This window comes from Mizuhopecten yessoensis, unplaced genomic scaffold (assembly GCF_002113885.1).
Source record: "Mizuhopecten yessoensis strain PY_sf001 unplaced genomic scaffold, ASM211388v2 scaffold1063, whole genome shotgun sequence".
NCBI lineage: Eukaryota > Metazoa > Mollusca > Bivalvia > Pectinida > Pectinidae > Mizuhopecten > Mizuhopecten yessoensis.
In genome coordinates this window covers 404,865-426,214 of record NW_018403859.1, presented here as the reverse complement: position 1 = coordinate 426,214, position 21,350 = coordinate 404,865, and the positions used below count along the sequence as shown (strand labels likewise).

Genomic DNA, 21,350 nt, shown 5'->3' with positions numbered 1-21,350 from the left:
ACTGGTTACTATGTATAGAAAAAAAACATCAGCTGTATTTGTTTTACCTTAGTATTTTTAATTTTTTTTTAATTTAATTTTGCTTAGTTCAGAGATAGATAAAGACTATTAAGTATTAAGTATTAAGTACTATTTAATGTTCCAAGCCAGTGCTAATATGTTTATGTCTAAATCATAATTATGTTATTGTTTGAAATGTAAGTAATCCAAGGGAGAGGGCTTGTATAGGTATAGCCTGTTGCCCAATTCCCATTGAATCATTTGATTTAATAAAATATTTTGAAATGAAATGAAATGAAATATCTTCTGTTACATACGACAAATATATTTTTTTCTTTTTCTTACGTTCGAAAATTTCATTGAAATTAAAATTAAATTGAAATTTTATAACAAGCTAGCTGTGCATGGGTCATATGTATGGCCAACCCATATCCGCCATATTTCCTTTCCGAGTATTTTATTGTAAGTGTTGTATTTCAATTACGGTGTTACAATGGAAGGCCGTCGCGCAATGCTTAAAGCAAAATGCAAAACGAATTTAACATTATGCGAAAAGCATTTCGCATTTAGCATTGCGCGACAACGGCCTTCCATATGTAACAGATACATGTACATGTATTCATGTGTATTATATGGTTTTGATTTGATCATGGTCATCAGCACAAGACGTTGATATCTCGGAAATGTCATTAAGTACTCATATATATGTAACAGTTCTCCAGACGATTTTAAAGGAACGCTCAGGATGACTTTTATCATGATTGATTTTCTGTCCAAATAATTGGGAAATATAGACTACAAAGTCAAAAGGCAAGGGAATCACTATTACGGAGAATTGATACGAACAGCAGGCCATCCTAATTTGAGGGTCATCGAACCAAAGGAAGGAACGCATTAAAGACTAAGGAATGATCATCCAAATAATATTGCAATTATATTACAACAACCTATGAAAAGTTGAACAAGTCAGCGAAAACACCTACCTGTAAATCAGGTCATAACTCACCCCAAAGAGTTGAGAATATTGCAGATGGCCAACTTTTCGCCGACGGTTGTCATCCATAATTCTTTCGTTTTTGTTAGTCCTGGGTATTTCCGGTCTATTGCGTCGTTAGTGAGTACGGGGGATTTCGAACGGTTCGGACATTTTTTGCGGCTGCGAGCTGTTGACTGATAGCTGGTTGAATTAAACAGGGCCAGCTACAATAATGACCACCTTTCAGACGTAAGTTTAATCCGTTTAAAATAAACAAATACTAGATAAAGGGCTCGAAAGGCCACTATCTGTCACCTTGTACCCATTGCCCGAAATCGAACACTTTAATGTCTGTCTCGTCTTCTTTAAAAAAAAACAAAAAATAAAAAAACACTTATTATGTCTAAGTAACGAATAATAGCATGTATGCAGAGAGGTATAACTAAATTCCGTAATGACAATTCGACATATACATATCATTTATTTTAAAAGTTTGCCGAAGTCATGATTGTTAACACAAGTGCTGTTATATATTTTGATATAGTTAGCGCTTATCAACGAGGAAGTATTTACGTTCATGCAAATAACTACATTAAATATTAACAGACCAGGAAGATATGAGATTCCCTTTCAGGTATATAAGTGGCGTGCGGTGGTATTCGAGTTACTGCGGGGTCTACAGCCGACCATGGAGATAACACTTATCATCCTGGCTATAGCTGGATTCAGCTTCAGTGTTTGCTATGGGTAAGTATCGTCATTTTAAATATAGTTCTTTGTTAAAAATCATAATGCTTATCATTTAGAAAATTGGAACAAATTTATTTTTAATGTCCTATTAAACAATTTATGTTTTATTTACATCAGTGTAAGTAACAGGAGACCCTAAAACAGATTTCGTCAAAGCAATGTTTGTGGTGATTTTTTGTGAAACGAATAAGCCATTATGCTGAATTAAAATTAATATTGTAATACTATGAGTTAATTCGATATGGGTGCTTTGCTTTTTTTTTTAAAGTATATTTTTTGCCGCTTCTTGTACTTAAGTTGTTAAGATTTTTTTTCTCTGAAAAACTTTGATTTAGCGACAGAATTCTGTGAAAACATGCAGGAGTTTATGAAAAGAAACAAAAAGTAAATACGTCAAACGACGCAATGACATTAAATATCAGAAAGCGTACAAGTGTCATAATAACGTAAAATATTTCGTCCTGACAGATTTGAAGGTAAACTAACATTTTATCTTGTGATAACAATTTCCAAAGTCAAGATGATTCCGTTTCTGACATTGAAGGTATTTACTCTTTTTTCTATCTTTACATTTGCATGTATTTCTATTTTGTTTGTAAAACTCGATTTGATCTTAAAAAACAAAACTATATACAACTGTTTACTGTATACAGCTTTGAATTTGCGTTTTATAAAGGAAATTGATATTCGTACAGTGCCGAACTTGTGGGAGACAGGTCGGTCCGTTGAGATTGTTATTTATTGTTTACATCTTTATGTTACCGAGTGATTTGCACGCAAACATCTGCACAAATCATATGATCAGTCAGAGGTGTTTTCAATTTTATCATATTTTATTGAGTTAACAATAGAATCGAACAGCAGGCTAGACCTACATAAGTACGCTCATTATGTGACTTGACAAAACCACTAATGAAACGATTAATAAGTAAATGATATAGCGGAGATAACCAGGTATGTTCCATTTATAAACATGTATAAATATTTAATTGATATTTTGGGCTATACGATGCTCATATTAAAAGTCAATTAAATTTAGATAAAAATTCAGTGTACTTTGCGAGCATTGCCCGGTTATTATTTAACCTTGCCCTGCTATTATATACCCTTGCCCTGTTATTATATACCCCTGGCCTGTTATTATATACCCTTGCCCTGAACATATATATACATACTCTGTTATCATGAACAAATGGCCTGTTATTATATATTTCTGTCCTTTTATTATATATCCTTGTCCTGTTTTTGTATTTTCATGCCCCGGTATTATATGTTCTTGCCCTTTTATTATGTATCTTTGTCCTGTTATTATATATCCTTGCCCTGTTATTATATGTCCTTACTCTTATCTTATATACATTTTCCCTGTATTATACCCATGGACTGATAGTATATATTTTCCCTGTTATTATATACCCTTGCCCTGTTATTATATATCCTTGCCCTATTATATATAACTTTGCCCTGATGTTATATACATATGCTTTGTTAGTATATATCATTGCATTACTGTTATTTATCTTTGCCCTGTTAATATATATCCTTGCCCTGTTATTATATACCCTTGCCCTGATAATTTATATGCATGTCTTTTTTTTATTATACATACTTGCCCTGTATTAATATACCTCTGCACTGTTATTATATACCCTTGCCCTGTTATTATATATCGTTGCCCTGTTTTTATATACCATTTCCATGTTATTATATCGCCTTTCCTTGTTATTAGATATATTTGACCTGTTATTATATATCCTTGTCACGTTATCAAATACCCTTGCCCTGCTATTATATATCCATGTCTTGTTATTATATACACTTGCCCTGTTATTATATATCTTTCCCCTGATAGTATATACCCTTGCCCTGTTATTGTATATCCTTGCCCTGTTATTATATATCATTTCTTTGTTGTTATTTATCTTTGCCCTGTTATGATATATCCTTGCCCTGTTATTATATACCCATGCCCTGTTATTATATATATTTGCCCTGTTATTATATATCCTTGCCCTGCTATTATATACCCTTGCCCTGTTATTGTATATCCTTGCCCTGTTATTATATATCATTTCTTTGTTGTTATTTATCTTTGCCCTGTTATTATATATCGTTGCTCTGTTATTATATTGCCTTTCCTTGTTATTAAATATACTTGACCTGTTATTATATATCCTTGTCACGTTTTCAAATACTCGTGCCATGTTATTATATATCCATGTCTTGTTGTTATATACCCTTGCCCTGTTATTATATACCATTGCCATGTTATTATATTGCCTTTCCTTGTTATTAAATATATTCGACCTGTAATTATATATCCTTGTCCCGTTATCCAATACCCGTGCTATGTTATGTTATATCCATGTCTTGTTATAATAAATGTATTCCCTTGCCCTGTTATAATATACCATTGTCATGTTATGATATTGCCTTTCCTTGTTATTAAATATATTTGACCTGTTATCTTATATACTTGTCACGTTATCAAATACCCTTGCCCTGCTTTTATGTATCCATGTCTTGTTATTATATACACTTGCCCCGTTATAATATACCTCTGCACTGTTATTATATAACCTTATACAGCTATTATATACCCTTGCCCTGTTATTATATACCATTGCCGTGTTATTATATTGCCTTTCCCTGTTATAAAATAAATTCGTCTTGTTAATATATATGCTTGTCACGTCATCAAATACCCGTGCTCTGTTATTATATTTCCAAGACTTGTTATTATATACCCATGGTTCATCATTATATATCCTTGCCCTGTTATTATATAGTCCTGCCTTGTTATTATATAATCTTGCCCTGTTATAATATACCCTTGCCCTGTTATTATATTTCCTTGCCATGATATTATATACACGTGCCCTGTTATTATATATCCTTGCCCTGATAATATATACCCTTGGACTGTTATTTTATACTCTTGCCCTGTTATTATAAACCCTTGTCCTGTTATTATATATCCTTGATCTGTTATTATATACCCTTTCCCTGTTATTGTATATCCTTGCCCTGCTACTATATTTTTTCCCCCCGTTATTATGAATTATTTCCATGTTATTATATATTTCTGCCCTGTTCTTATATATCCTTGCCCTGTTATTATATCCTTGCCCTGTTATTATATCCCATTGCCCTGTTATTATTTAACCTTGCCCTGCTATTATATAACCTTTCCCTGTTATTTTATATCGTTGCCCTGTTATTATATATCATTGCATTGCTGTTATTTATCTTTGTCCTGTTATTATATACCTTTGCCCTGTTATTATATATCGTTGCCCTGTTATTATATGCCATTGCCGTGTTATTATATTGCCTTTCCTTGTTGTAAAATATATTTGGACTGTTATTATATATCCTTGTCACGTTATCAAATACCCGTGCCCTGGCCATTGGCCTGTTATTATATGTTTTAGTCCTTTTATTATATATCATTGTCCTGATTTTTACATCCATGAACTGTTATTATATGTCGTTGCCCGGTTATTATATAACCTTGGCCTGTTATGATATATCATTATCCTGTTAATATATATCCGTGTCCTTATATTATATACAATTACCCTGTTATACTATACCCATGGTCCATTATTATATATCCTTGCTCCGTTATTATGTGGTCCTGCCTTATAATTCTGTTTTACATACCTACTAATAAATACGGGTTTTTTGTATATGCGATACGACACAATTGCTCTAACCCATATCAGCCCTCGCCGTATTACACCCCAAAACCCGTATCAGTCCCCGCCGTATCACACCCCAAAACCCGTATCAGCCCGCAAAACCCATATCACACCCCTTTTGGAAAAAAACTCGTTTTTCAATATTTCAAAAAAAAATAAAAAAATCATAAGATAGAAGTTTTTATTAGCAAGCATGTAATAAACAGAATAAAACACGCCTTTTTCCATATCACACCCAGTATCAACCCGCGACCAATATCAGCCCAAGGCATGTATTATTCTCTATATATCCTTGCCCTGATATTATATACCCTTGCCCTGTTATGATATAGCCTTACCCTGTTATTATATATCTTTCCCCTGATAGTATATACCCTTGCCCTGTTATGATATATCCTTGCCCTGTTATTATATACCCATGCCCTGTTATTATATATATTTGCCCTGTTATTATATATCCTTGCCCTGTTATTATATACCCTTGCCCTGTTATGATATAGCCTTACCCTGTTATTATATATCTTTCCCCTGATAGTATACACCCTTGCCCTGTTATGATATAGCCTTCCCCTGTTATTATATATCTTTCCCCTGATAGTATACACCCTTGCCCTGTTATGATATAGCCTTCCCCTGTTATTATATATCTTTCCCCTGATAGTATACACCCTTGCCCTGTTATGATATAGCCTTCCCCTGTTATTATATATCTTTCCCCTGATAGTATATACCCTTTCCCTGTTATGATATATCATTATCCTGTTAATATATATCCGTGTCTTTATATTATATACAATAACCCTGTTATACTCCATGAACTGTTCTTATATGTCGTTGCCCGGTTATTATATAGCCTTGGCCTGTTATGATATATCATTATCCTGTTAATATATATCCGTGTCTTTATATTATATACAATAACCCTGTTATACTCCATGAACTGTTCTTATATGTCGTTGCCCGGTTATTATATAACCTTGGCCTGTTATGATATATCATTATCCTGTTAATATATATCCGTGTCTTTATATTATATACAATTACCCTGTTATACTATACCCATGGTCCATTATTATATATTCTTGCTCTTAATTTATATGTCCTTGCTCTTAATTTATATACACTTTCCTGGCTATTAAATATCCATGGCCTGAAATTATATATCCTTGCCCTGCTACTATATTTTTTCCCCCCGTTATTATGATTTATTTCCATGTTATTATATATTTCTGCCCTGTTCTTATATATCCTTGCCCTGTTTTTATATTTTTTTGCCCTTTACTGTTATTATATATCCTTGTCACGTTATCAAATACCCTTGCCCTGCTATTATATTCCCTTGCCCTGTTATTATATATCCTTGTCACGTTTTCAAATACTCGTGCCATGTTATTATATATCAATGTCTTGTTATCATATACACTTGCCCTGTTATAATATACCATTGTCATGTTATGCTATTGCCTTTCCTTGTTATTAAATATATTTGACCTGTTATCTTATATACTTGTCACGTTATCAAATACCCGTGCCCTGGCCATTGGCCTGTTATTATATGTTTTAGTCCTTTTATTATATATCATTGTCCTGATTTTTACATCCATGAACTGTTATTATATGTCGTTGCCCGGTTATTATATAGCCTTGGCCTGTTATGATATATCATTATCCTGTTAATATATATCCGTGTCTTTATATTATATACAATAACCCTGTTATACTCCATGAACTGTTCTTATATGTCGTTGCCCGGTTATTATATAGCCTTGGCCTGTTATGATATATCATTATCCTGTTAATATATATCCGTGTCTTTATATTATATACAATTACCCTGTTATACTATACCCATGGTCCATTATTATATATCCTTGTCCTGTCATTATATGGTCCTTCCGTGTCCTTATATTATATACAATTCCCCTGTTATACTATACCCATGGTCCATTATGATATATCCTTGCTCCGTTATTATGTGGTCCTGCCTTATAATTCTGTTTTACATACCTACTAATAAATACGGGTTTTTTGTATATGCGAAACGACACAATTGCTCTAACCCATATCAGCCCTCGCCGTATTACCCCCCAAACCCCGTATCAGCCCCCGCCGTATCACACCCCAAAACCCGTATCAGCCCGCAAAACCCATATGACACCCCTTTTGGAAAAAAACTCGTTTTTCAATATTTCAAAAAAAATAAATAAATCATAAGATAGAAGTTTTTATTAGCAAGCATGTAATAAACAGAATAAAACACGCCTTTTTCCATATCACACCCAGTATCAACCCGCGACCAATATCAGCCCAAGGCATGTATTATTCTCTATATATCCTTGCCCTGATATTATATACCCTTGCCCTGTTATGATATAGCCTTACCCTGTTATTATATATTCTTGCTCTTAATTTATATGTCCTTGCTCTTAATTTATATACACTTTCCTGGCTATTAAATATCCATGGCCTGAAATTATATATCCTTGCCCTGATATTATATACCCTTGCCCTGTTATTATATTTCCTGGCCCTGTTATTATATATACTTGCCCTGATATTATATACCCTTGTTCTGTTATTATATATCCTTGCCCCGATATGATATACCCTTGCCCTGTTCATATATATCCTTGACCTGTTATAATATATCCCTGCTCTGTTATTATTTAGCCTTTCCCTGTTATAACAATGTATATACATATACATATGCTTTGTTATTATATATTTGACCTGTTATTATATATCATTGTCACGTCATTAAACACCCTTGCCCTATTATTATATATATCAATGTCTTGTTATAATATACACTTGCCCTGTTATAATATACGTCTGCATTGTTATTATATAGCCTTACCCAGCCGTTATATATCATTGCCCTGTTATTATATATCCTTGCCCTGATAGTATATACCCTTGCCCTGTTATAATATATCCTTGCTCTATTATTATATAGCCTTTCCTTGTTATTATATAGATATGCGTTGTTATTATATATCACTGCATTGTTGTTATTTATCTTTGGCCTGTTATTATGATCCTTGCCCTGTTATTATATACCCTTGCCCTGTTATCTTATTGCCTTTCCTTGTTATTAAATACCCCTGCCCTGTAATAATATACCTCTGCACTGTTATTATGTTTCCTTACCCTGTTATGATATATCCTTAACCGGTAAGTATATACCATTGCCCTGTTATTATATATTTCTGCCCTGTAATTATATATCCTTGCCCTATTTTTTTTATACATTCATAGTATAGTATTATATATCCTTGCCCTGTTATCATATGTCCGTGCCCTTTTATAATATATCCTTGCCCTGTTATCATATATACGTCCCCTTATATTATATACACTTTCCTTGGTATTATATACCCTTGGCCTGTTATTATATATCCTTGCCCTGTTTTTATATTTTTTTGCCCTTTTATTATAATTTCTTGCACTGTTATTATATATCCTGGCCCTGTTATCATATATCCTTGCCTATATATTATATACACTTTCCCTGTTATTATCTATCCTTGTCCTGTTATTATATACCTTTGCCCAGTTAATAAATATCCTTGCCCTGTTATTATTTATCTTTGCCCTGTTATTATATATTGTTGCCCTGTTATTAAATGCCATTGCCATGTTATTATATCGCCTTTCCTTGTTATAAAATATATTCGGCCTTTTATTATATATCCTTGTCACGTTATCAAATACACGTGCCCTGTTATAATATACCTCTGCACTGTTATTATGTTGCCTTATCCTGTTATTATATATCCTTAACCTGTTATTATATACCCTTGCCCTGTTATTATATATCCTTGCCCTGTTATCATATATCCGTGCCCTGTTATTATATATCCTTGCCCTGTTATCATATATCTGTGCCCTTATATTATATACACTTTTCCTGTTATTATATACTCTTGGCCTGTTATTTTATATTCTTGCCCTGTTATTATATATCCTTGCCCTGTTATCATTTATATGTGCCCTTATATTATATACCCTTTCCCTGTAATTATATACCCTTGCCCTGAAAATATAAATACTCACCCTGTTATTATGAACCATTAGCCTGTAATTATATATTTCAGTCCTTTTATTATATATCCTTGTCCTGATTTGTACATCCATGAACAGTTATTATATTTCCTTGCCCTGTTTTTATATAACCTTGCCCTGTTATAATATATCATTATCCTGTCAATATATATTCTTGTCTTTATATTATATACAATAACCCTGTTATACTATCATGGTCCATTATTATATATCCTTGTCCTGTTATTATATGGTCCTGCCTTATTATTATATAATCTTGCCCTGTTATAATATATCATTATCCTGTTAATATATATTATTGTCCTTATATTATATACAATAACCCTGTTATACTATACCCATGGTCTATTATTATATATCCTTGCCCTGTTATTATATATCCTTGCCCTTCTATTATATATCCTTGCCCTGATAGTATATACCCTTACAGTGTTAGTATATACTCTTGCCCTGTTATTATAAACCCTTGTCCTGTTATTATGTATCCTTGATCTGCTATTAAATAGCCTTACCCTGTTATTATATGTCCTTGCTCTTATATTATATACACTTTCCCGGTTATTATATATCCTTGCCCTGATATTATATACCCTTGCCCTGTTATTATATTTCCTTGCCCTGTTAATATTTATCCTTGCCCTGATATTATATATCCTTGCCCTGTTATTATATTTCCTGGCCCGGTTATTATATATCATTGCCCTGATATGATATACCCTTGCCCTGTTATTATATATCCTTGACCTGTTATAATATATCCTTGCTCTGTCATTACTTAGCCTTTCCCTGTTATAACAATGTATATACAGTTGTGTGACCGCACAACGCACCAAAAATACCGTGCGCACACCTTGCATACATCGTTCACACACCGTCCGAACATCGTCCACACATGGTGCGCACAACTGGGCGATTTAACAATCGTTCGCCCCGTTGTGCGCTTCTATCCGCACAACTGTGCGATTTGGAACGATTTGTTGATCAATATTACGGAATAAAAATAATACGGGCCTCTTGTATGCAATAATGTACACTGTATACACTAAAACTATACATTACTATCATTTTTCATCACAATAATTAAGATTATGTATAATTTTACAATACAATGCGGGAAACACAGCATACAGTGACCGTGACAGGCTGTCAAGAATGGGTTCAGTTCAAATGTAACAGAACAGGTAAATGAAAATTTGATAAGTGACCGGAGTTTTACCTGGCCTGTGCCTGACACATAGAGCTGCTATGTGATACCGTATGACCGTTATGAAAACACAACTGGACGTTGAGAATTTGTTATTTGTATTCGTTTTGATCTATAGCTCCCCTTCACCTTGTTTTCACACCTTGGCGATTTACGCAGGTGCCCCGGGCGGGGGAAAACTACGGTGCAGGTACAAAGTGGCTATGTTTACCTGTGTTGCCGAGACTGTGTTGTAATTTTACATGTGTCGATTAAGGTCGTTTAAAAAACACAGAGAACACCATTTCTAAATTGAAGAAAGTATAGACAGAAAGATAAGCTTATAGATGTAGCTAGAATATAGAAACATGCTAAAAGATCAAGTTTATATGTTTAAAAACCAAACCGTATATATTGTTAAGCCATTCCTCAATTTACACCAACCACGATTATTATCGCACAACGTTCGTCGATCGTCCGCACAAATGTGTGCAAGCAATCATCGTCCATTTGTTTATCGTTCGCACTCCGTGCACACATCGTGCGCACACCGCACATCGTTTAACGTTGTGCGATCCCACAACTGTACATATGCTTTGTTATTATATATTTGACTTGATATTATATATCATTGTCACGTTATTAAACACCCTTGCCCTGTTATTATGTATATCAACGTCTTGTTATTATATACACTAACCCTGTTATAATATACCTCTGCACTGTTATTATATAGCCTTTCCCAGCCGTTATATATCCTTGCCCTGTTATTATATATCCTTGCCCTGATAGTATATACCCTTGTCCTGTTATTATATATCCTTGCCCTGATGTAATATACCCCATTGCCTGTTATAATATATCCTTGCTCTGTTATTATATAGCCTTTCCCTGTTATTATATACATATGCGTTGTTATTTATCTTTGGCCTGCTATTATGTATCCTTGCCTTGCTATTAAATACCCTTGCCCTGTTAATGTATACCCTTGCCCTGTTATAATATTGCCTTTACTTGTTATTATATATCTTTGACATGTTATTATATACCCTTACCCTGTTATTATATATCCATGTCTTGTTATTATATACCCTTGCGCTGTTATTATATATCATTGCCCTGTTATTATATACCCTTGCTCTGCTATTATGAACCATTGCCCTGTTATTAAATATTTCTGCCCTGTAATTATATATCCTTGTCCTATTTTTATATATTCATGGTATATTATTATATATCCTTGCCCTGTTATCATATATCCGTGCCCTGTTATTATATATCCTTACCCTGTTATCATATATCTGTGCCCTTCTATTATATACACTTTTCCTGTTATTATATACCCTTGGCCTGTTATTATATATTCTTGCCCTGTTATTATATATCCGTGCCCTGTTATTATATATCCTTGCCCTGTTATCATTTATCTGTGCCCTTATATTATATACACTTTCCCGGTTATTATATACCCTTGCCCTGTTATTATATATTCTTGCCCTGTTATTATATACACTTGCTCTATTATTATGAACCATTGCCCTGTTATTTTATATTTCTGCCCTGCTATTATATACCCTTGGCCTATTATTATATACCTTTGCCCTATTATCATATAATATTGCCCTGTTTATAGATGTCAAACATGCGGCTGATAGGATCAATTATTTTACTACTTTCCTAGTAGTCTAGCAATTAGCTAAGAGTTTAGATGACTTCACTTACCTTGATCAAGTGTATATGTTTACATCTATATTGTCTATGTAAAAATGTGTTTCCTTTATTGAATATTGAGGCACACTGCCATTTATTAGGTTGCTTATTATTGATATATGCTGGATAATCTTTTGTTAATGAACTTTGATGTTCTGGACTGATAAGGTATGATTTTGTCTGTGTAACTACCGTTTTATCGTGTGTTGATGTTTATTTATTGTCTTTATCAGGAACACGTGCTATTTCCAGAAGCCACTTTACAGATGGGGAACCACAAAAGTAGGATGGTAAGTAGTATAATTCCATATATACAATAATGTATTTCATAAGAAAAAAATGAAGTAGTGATCTGCAATCAAGGACAAACTACACCTATCGTTAAAACTCTGGGATAAAATATACCATACGTTAGATTCATGAGGACAAAATATACCTGTTCGGTAATAAAAGACAAAATACACTTTGTCGTCAGTACACGGGACAAAATGTATCATATGGTCAATAAACATGGGAATCGTACCACCTGCGAAACGCACAAGGACAAAACATCGTAAGGTAAGGGAAAAAGCAACGCAAGTACGTTGTAATAAGGACAAAATGTACGGTATGGTCATTATACAGAGCCAAAATCTACCACATCGCCAATGCACAGGGACAAAATTTACCACATCGTCAGTACACAGGGACGAAATATACCACATCGTCAAAACACAGGAACAAAATCTACCATATCGTCAAAACTTATGGATAAAATCTACCACATCACCAATACACAGGGCCAAATATGCCACATCACCAATACACAGGGACAAAATATACCACATTGCCAATACACAGGGACAAAACATACCACATCACCAATACACAGGGAGAACATATACCACATTGCCAAAACAGAAGGACAACATATACTTCATCGCCAGTCTGTACACTGCTAGGGACAAAATATACCATAATATCAATACACAGGGACAAAATCTACCGCATTTTCAAAACACAGAGACTAAACGTACCACATCGTATATTTACAGTGACATAATCTACAATAATATCAATAAACAGGGACAACCTCTACCATTATACCAATATACAGGAACAAAATTTACCACTTCGTCAGTACACAGGGACGAAATATACCACATCGTCAAAACACAGGAACGAAATATACCACATCATTAAAACACAGGAACAAAATATACCACATCGTCAAAGCATATGTAAAAAAAATATTCCACATCGACAAAACATATGTAACAAAATATACCACATCGTCAAAATGGATAAAATCTACCGCAATATCAATACACAGGCACTAAATAAAACACATTGCCAACAATGCGTATTACCTTGTACATCGGTCATAACATGGACAAAACGTAACATGTTGTCAATACACAGGGGCCAATCAACCACATCGTCAACTCAAAAGATCAGACTATACCCACATCGTCACTACACATAGACAAAAGGTTTTAGGTCGTAAATACTTAGGAACAATTTGGACACCATCTTCAAATCAAAGGTTCACTTAACGTGTAAGCGTTTGATTCATCAAATGTTGTTCAAGTTCAGAAAAGCAAATTGACCTTTTAATTTCTAAAACACGGTGATGACGTTTTTTATCATGACCTTCACGCGAATGTCATAGCTCTATATATAGAATGTAGATTTTGGGAACAGTTCTGGAGTATTTTATCATGCTAAGTCCATCAAGATATGTTGGAATGCTACTACAGAGGAAAGGGAAGTTATCACTCATGATATAACTGTTGACAGGTTCTGTAACATATTAGTGGTGAGGTTCAAACATTTCTTATTTCACTGTGTGTTAAATACTGACTGGCCAGACTGTGAACGATACAATTGTCCAAGGCGGGCCAACGTTATTGTTACACCTCAAGTGAATTTCTAGCTATTTGATTGGTTGGGAGAAAATTAAACAAAAATCTCTGTCACCCTCCCAAAATACATTGGTCATAAGGAGCGCGGGTGATATTGACAGTGAAACATATCACATGCGCGAAAAATGTGCGTTCACCGCTTCGTTTCCCCACCGTGATGGTCACAAGAACGTTACGGCAACAGACAATTTTATGAAGCGCCGGTGCGATAGCGATTGTAAACAGCAGACTATCAACAAACAAGATGTCATTATCGAGGTCTGCTGCCGTTTCTGAGCTACAAAGACTTTTGGTGTAACAAAATAGATATGACATTCATTAGCAGGTGACAGTGAATATTGTCAGCTCTCAAAAACCCATTGTCACCCTCGGCTTCGTCTCGGGTGACAATAGTTTTCTCGGGTTGACAATATTCCCGTCACCTGCTAATAAATGTCATATTTATATATTGGTAAATTGTAGATACATGATTTATGTTGTTCTTAGTTTAAGACAAGTAAGTTTTCAAATAAAATTTGTGTTGAAAACAAACTTGATATCTAAAATGTACACAAAACTGATAAATCTCATTCCGAAAAGAGAAAAATATTTCAAAAATAAGTTAAGATATCGCTGTCTTTGATGAATTGATCATTGATTCGTTTGGCCTATTATTTTTGTTACAGGTGGGGCAGAAAAATTGTAAGAAGGGTTTACTATTCAACAGGTTCACGCTGTTGTACTGGGTACAACGGGCCATCTTGTAGAACTCGTAAGCATACGTTTTTATTCCAGTTCTTTATTTATCAATATAATATGTATGTTCTTCACGGGACTTCAGAAAATGCAGTTTGTTATTATCCAGAAACAATGCCTTCAAATGAGAAATATATAACTGAGGGAAGAACGACCTATTGTATCATTTTTATGATAATATTTTGACACGAAATAATAGATATGTTTGTATGGCGAAAATATATCGACATACTTATATAATATCCATACCTCTGGTATGAATCAATTTTACTGCGTATTTCTAATACTGCGCTCTCAGTGGGATATATTTAGGAGATGGTAGGTAAATAATGATACACAGTTATCTCCTGCGACCGTTTAATGCTTACTAATTGGATGTCCGTTCTTATTGTAACCTATACACAGTGGCTTTCTTTTTAGCCCTCTGCCAAAACAATATGCTTAGTTACATTTTAATATCGATGTAGCCCGATGTGCTTTCCACTTATGGTGGAGGTTTTTGTTTGGCTAAATGCTGATCCCATTTGCGAAATATAACTTCTAATAAAAAGCAACACACCTATTGAAATACAAACTCGACTAATTGATAATCAAAATTTCATCTATATTTCTCTAACAGCTAGTATGTGTCTCTCCACTCATATGTCAAACATCCAAGGAATGAGTAAAAAACAACCATGGAACCCACATGTCTTGAGCACGACCTGCACGTTATTTTAACTGGTCAGTTTCCTAATATTGACGACACAAAACACTGCTTTGTGACGGCATCTTCAATTGTGACGGCCTGACTCTTGGCAATTGATTAGTCTTTCAGAAACAGGAGATAGGGATATCGAAGAGAAGCGCGATTTTCTAAATAATATTTTAACTTTATCAAAGGAGATAAAAAACAATTAAATCTTGACCGCTTATTATTATAGTATATTTTCATCAGGAAAAATTCGGTTTACCAAACTGCATTCGGAAAAATCGTGCAATTTGTGTGAACATTTACAAGCTCGATTTAGATAACCATAATTAACCATCCCCTACTCGTTTGAGAATCTGTGAGTGGTCATGCTATTTGTTTATAATCAGCGTATTTTTTTTCTATATTCCACGTTTGGTGTTACAACACTATGGGTTTTTCTCTGTAACTATTGCATAATACTTCATTTACCTGTAAAAATGTATCAAAATTAAAAATACGTTATGTTTGACTCTACTGTATTAGAAAAGTCAAATATACATTATGTACTAGGATTACGATTTTTTTTTAACGAAACCAGGTTTTCAATATTCATTAATAAAAACAAAAGTTCTTTTGCCTACAATATAAATAAAGCACAAAAATGACGAACAAAAATGACGAACCTTGAAAAATGACTGATATTATTTTTTGTCCCAATGCCAACTGATCAGGTCTGATACAATGCATCGCAGGAACCTCCTCCACGGTATCCATACAATGATCACAGAGTATGATATGCATCCTTATAATTAGATACTCCATTCCTTGATAATTCCTATGAATGCAAGAAACTAACCCGTTGGCCGACTTCTGGTAAATAATGTAATTTTAACGGTTTTTATCTGTTTCAGCTATTTGCAATCCTCCTTGTATAGGTGGTACCTGTGTGTCACCTAATAGGTGTCGATGCGACAACGCTCATATAGGAAGTACCTGTCAAACAGGTAATTGTCATTACTAGAATGGTTTGTTTTTACTATGGCATTATAATTAGTTGTTTCTTGAGTGTGTGTTTTTTTTTTTTTTTTTTTTTTACTTATTTCTTGTTTAACCCCTGTGCATTTAATCTTAACGAATACTAACATAACTCGGTGAGTCATATATTTTGGACACATTACCACCTTTGTTCATGAAATCAAACTGTCTATATCGGACAAAGCACTTACAGATCCCTTACCATAATAGAAAACGTACGTATTAAACAACTGTCTATAGATACAAACAACGAACAATGCTTTCTTATTGTTATGGAATACCAAAGTATCCATGACAATATTTAAGCTACACAGAGCTTTCTGATCGCTTGGTTTATTTGCAGTTGTATGTTCTCACCTGAAACCTTGCTTCCCCGGGATTTGCACGTATCCTCACAACTGTAGATGTCAGTCTGGTTTCACGGGCACCACTTGCCTAACATGTAAGTATTATAATAAGGAATTATTAGGACTCAGCTCGATAATAAGTATGCAATTGATAAATATAATTACACACTGAAATAAAACGTCAACTAACCATACGACATATATATTTCTAGGCCATGTTAGTTGACGTTTTTCTTACATAACTATTTATGTAACTATTTCCTATATATGAAGTTTTATTTTTAAATCTTTCTTAATAAAATGAAGCGTCGTTCATGGTCAGACATGCATATCTAATTATTTGTGTCATTTTATTGGAGTGCAAGCTTCTCAAACCCCATATCTCCTTCGCACCAGCACATACCTCGTCAATCAGGAAAGAACGAGCGGTAAAGTGTTGGCCAGATTCCTGTCCGATTCCACAGCACCAAACACTGGTTATACAGATAGAATTTGGTTGATGAAGCATGATTTCAATATCATCAACATCTACTTCGAATCAATATACAAGTATCCCTTGCTGGAGGAGAACGGCAATTACATTGAAAACTACGGCTTTGGGATAGTGGACGGGCGAGCTCGTTTGACACTTACAAAAATTCAGCACCAAGGTATGTATATCGGCATAATTATCACAGCAATGCTTGGTATTACCTTCGGCATGGACGTCTTGTCATAAAGAGTCTTACTCAGCGACGAACACTTCCCTAACATTAATACGATACCAGGCATCAGCTTCAACAGCCTCGCCCATATAGGGTAGCAGATGCATTATTGAACGATCAACTTACCATTAGCGGTTATATTAAGTAACAAATTTCAGACAATGTTTTGTATTTCATAAAAGACACATAAAAAGATGACACATTAAACAACCAATACGACATGCATGGTCATATTCAACAATCAATACGAGATGCATGGTCATATTCAACAATCAATACAACACGTGTGGTCATATTATATTCAACAATCAATACGACGCGTATGATCATATTCAACAGCCAGTACGAAATATATTATCATTATCAACAACCAATACGACACGCATATTTATATTCAACAATAACTACAACACGTTTGATCATATTCAACCATTAATACGACACGCATGCTCATGTTCAACACTCAATACGACACGTGTGGTCATATCCAACAGCTGGTACGATATATGGACTTATCTATCGTACATAAACCTTAACGCCTTAGTTATATGTCCGTATATGATACAGGATATCCATTATCCAGTACTGAAGCCATTCAACAACTAAAATTGTATTTGGATTGATATAAGATCATACTTCAATGAGCATATCGAGTATGAGATGATTACTAGAATTATGTATCTTGATATCATTTTAAATTATTTTTCTGATGTTTTTCGTTTTCATTATGAAGGATCCTCTACGTCATATAGACACCAGAAAAACTACACCTGTCCACACAACCCCAATACAGCTAAACCACAAGAAGGTGTCTTTAAATGCAACATAACTGATACTGATTTTGATTGGTTGTTAGAAAATGGAGATATGTAAGTATGCTTGTGTTGGTACATTAATTTCTTGTTGTCCAAAGAAGATCACTCAATGATATAGTGTTGTTGACAAATACTCACTGCACCCTGCCTAATTGATTAGTATTTTAAAGAGCTTCCGTTACTCTACGGTTTTTAAAATCGCCATCGATATGTTTATTGGTGATATTTAAAAATATCTCCATAAACAATCATAAAATAATTAATAACTCATTACCTGCTGAACCATACAAGAGATGTTTCAATTAACAAATATCATAGAGAACAATTAATTTGTAATATTAAGCATTATATGACGGCGATATATTGCTGAAAGGGAAAGCGACTGAAAATTACTGCATCGTTTTTATTGTAACTTATTCTGATAGATTCAATAAAAGCATTTTCATATAGCGTTTCCAGGGATGTTTATACCCCCTCCCCTTTTTTAAAATAGTCTACAAAGTGTCGCAGTAAGAATAATTCCTTTGCATACTTATGCGTTTCTGCACTAGCAGATATAAACCAATTGAACCGATAACGTCATAACCAATATGTATCCTTGCTGTAACGTCTACTTGACCCGATAACGTCATAATCGATATGCATCCTTGCTTTAACGTCTTATTGACTCGATTTCGTCATAATCGATATGTATCCTTGCTGTAACGTCTTATTGACCCGATAACGTCATAATCGATATGTCTCCTTCCTGTAACGTCTAATTGACTCGATAACGTCATAATCGATATATCTCCTTGCTGTAACGTCTAATTGACCCGATAACGTCATAATGGTTATGTCTCCTTGCTGTAACGTCTAATTCACTCCAGTTTTATCTTTAAGAATCGCTGTCCTTTTGCAGGCAAATCACTTAAGAATTCCACTCATGTGTTTTATACATATAGTATCCTTCTTTAAGTTCGTTTCGTATATAACTGGAGTTTCATTGAGCCAGGGATTTACCACTGATCAGGTACAGGTATAGGTACCGCTATTGGTTACATCGTCGTTATTGTGAACGAATGCCATTGGTTCGAATTAATGTCTGATCAGGTACAGGTACCGTAATTACTTACGGCTGTCTTATTGTGATCGGTGGTCCAGAGATCGAATTCATATCTGATCAGGTACTGATGCCGCTATTAGTTACAGCTGCCTTATTGTGATTGGAGCTAAGGTTTGAAATCCATGTCTGATCAGGTTTTAGTTACGGCTGCCGTATTGTGATCGGATGTCTGGCTCCGTCTCAAAATACTATTGTTGATTGTTTCCCCGGTTCAGCATCTTTTTACAGTTTCCTTAGACATACGTGGCTTTAAAAAATATTTTAAACATCTATTGTCATGCTCGAAAAAAACTCCAATTTTCAATAGTTTAGGTGCCAGCTTGGACTTTCTTCAATATTGTTAATATTGTGCAACTTTTAAAGGTTTCATTTACCCTATATTAATTTCAAAGCTCTTTAATTGTAGTAAAAGATTGTAATATTAGGAAAAACATCAAAAAATGACACTGAAACTGTACCTCATATTTTGTATTGCTACATTTCATATCTACATAAACTGATGCTCAAAATAACGCAGTTCAGCAATCTAGCACATACAAGTTTACTGCATATAACTTGATATTTAATTACTTAAAATATATCACGAATAGGCGAGCTCTGCTGTTCTCCAACAGCTCTTGTCTGGTATAATTGTTATAAATGAGACGAATGTGTTACAGTATGGTGGCTACGGTATCAACAAAGAGTGGGGGATTCCGAGGTATCCGGTCGCTGGATACATTATCACACTACCGAAACGACTTTTATGAAACTCAAACGGCTACAAAACACATGCAGTTCATGTTCGACTACCACCCACCTTACCACTGTATGGAAACGAAAACATGTTCAAGACAGCCGCTTCTAATTAGAAATGATATCTCAAAGGTAAGCGACCTGTCGTTAACAGTAAAATATGTAAAGTCACAATGCTGCTGGCCGTACTAAGGTGTAAGCATTAATGTGTTCTTGCATATTTGCATTGCCATCGCAAATAGCTATACAAACACTTCCAGAAGAAACGCATGCATAAGGCTTTCAATGCAATTGCATTAACCTTCAGGATTCTCCATGACGATACAATAAATGTATTTACATAAGTATAAGAAAATACTCATACTTACATCCCTAACAACTGTATATTTAGAATGGTAATATCTGAATTCATGTTTCTGAACGGATATTTTTTATTACAATCATCCCGGTATGAATGACATCCACAGGCTTCATGCAATACTTGCATATTATTTTTTTCAACAATGTCCATTCAATCATTATTGAGTTATCTGCAGTTTTGAACATAAACCCATGAATTTCGGAGATAAAGCATATTTAAAGTCGAACCTTGTATTTATTCACACGAATAACTGAATCCCCATATTCAGTTTTAGCTAGTATTTTGTTCTTGATAATTATTGAATTACATCAACGATATTCTACAGCTTTCTACATATACATTATTTGACAATTGTTAACACAACCATTTTATGACGATTTGTTATACACTACTTATGATAACATTTTCGACAATTGAATTTATAGGGACCTGTAACCATATGATGGGACGGATGGAATGACACTTTATCGGGTGTCCACATTTACACTGTACAGGTGTATCCTTTAAAACCAGACAGGACAGGCGACCTGACCGAGGTCAATCCCACC

At 34.2% G+C, this 21,350-nt stretch overlaps 1 protein-coding gene across 1 annotated transcript; it reads left to right on the top strand.

The window, feature by feature from the left end:
* The first annotated feature begins 1,655 nt into the window (after positions 1–1,655).
* On the top strand, positions 1,656–21,300 carry LOC110456962. The gene is made up of 9 exons (XM_021508034.1): positions 1,656–1,723; positions 12,622–12,678; positions 14,958–15,043; positions 16,612–16,704; positions 17,079–17,177; positions 17,442–17,732; positions 18,520–18,655; positions 20,366–20,573; positions 21,228–21,300. The coding sequence occupies exons 1-9, from the start codon at positions 1,665–1,667 to the stop codon at positions 21,243–21,245; spliced, it is 1,047 nt and encodes a 348-aa protein (XP_021363709.1). The 5' UTR covers positions 1,656–1,664; the 3' UTR covers positions 21,246–21,300.
* Positions 21,301–21,350: the final 50 nt, after the last annotated feature.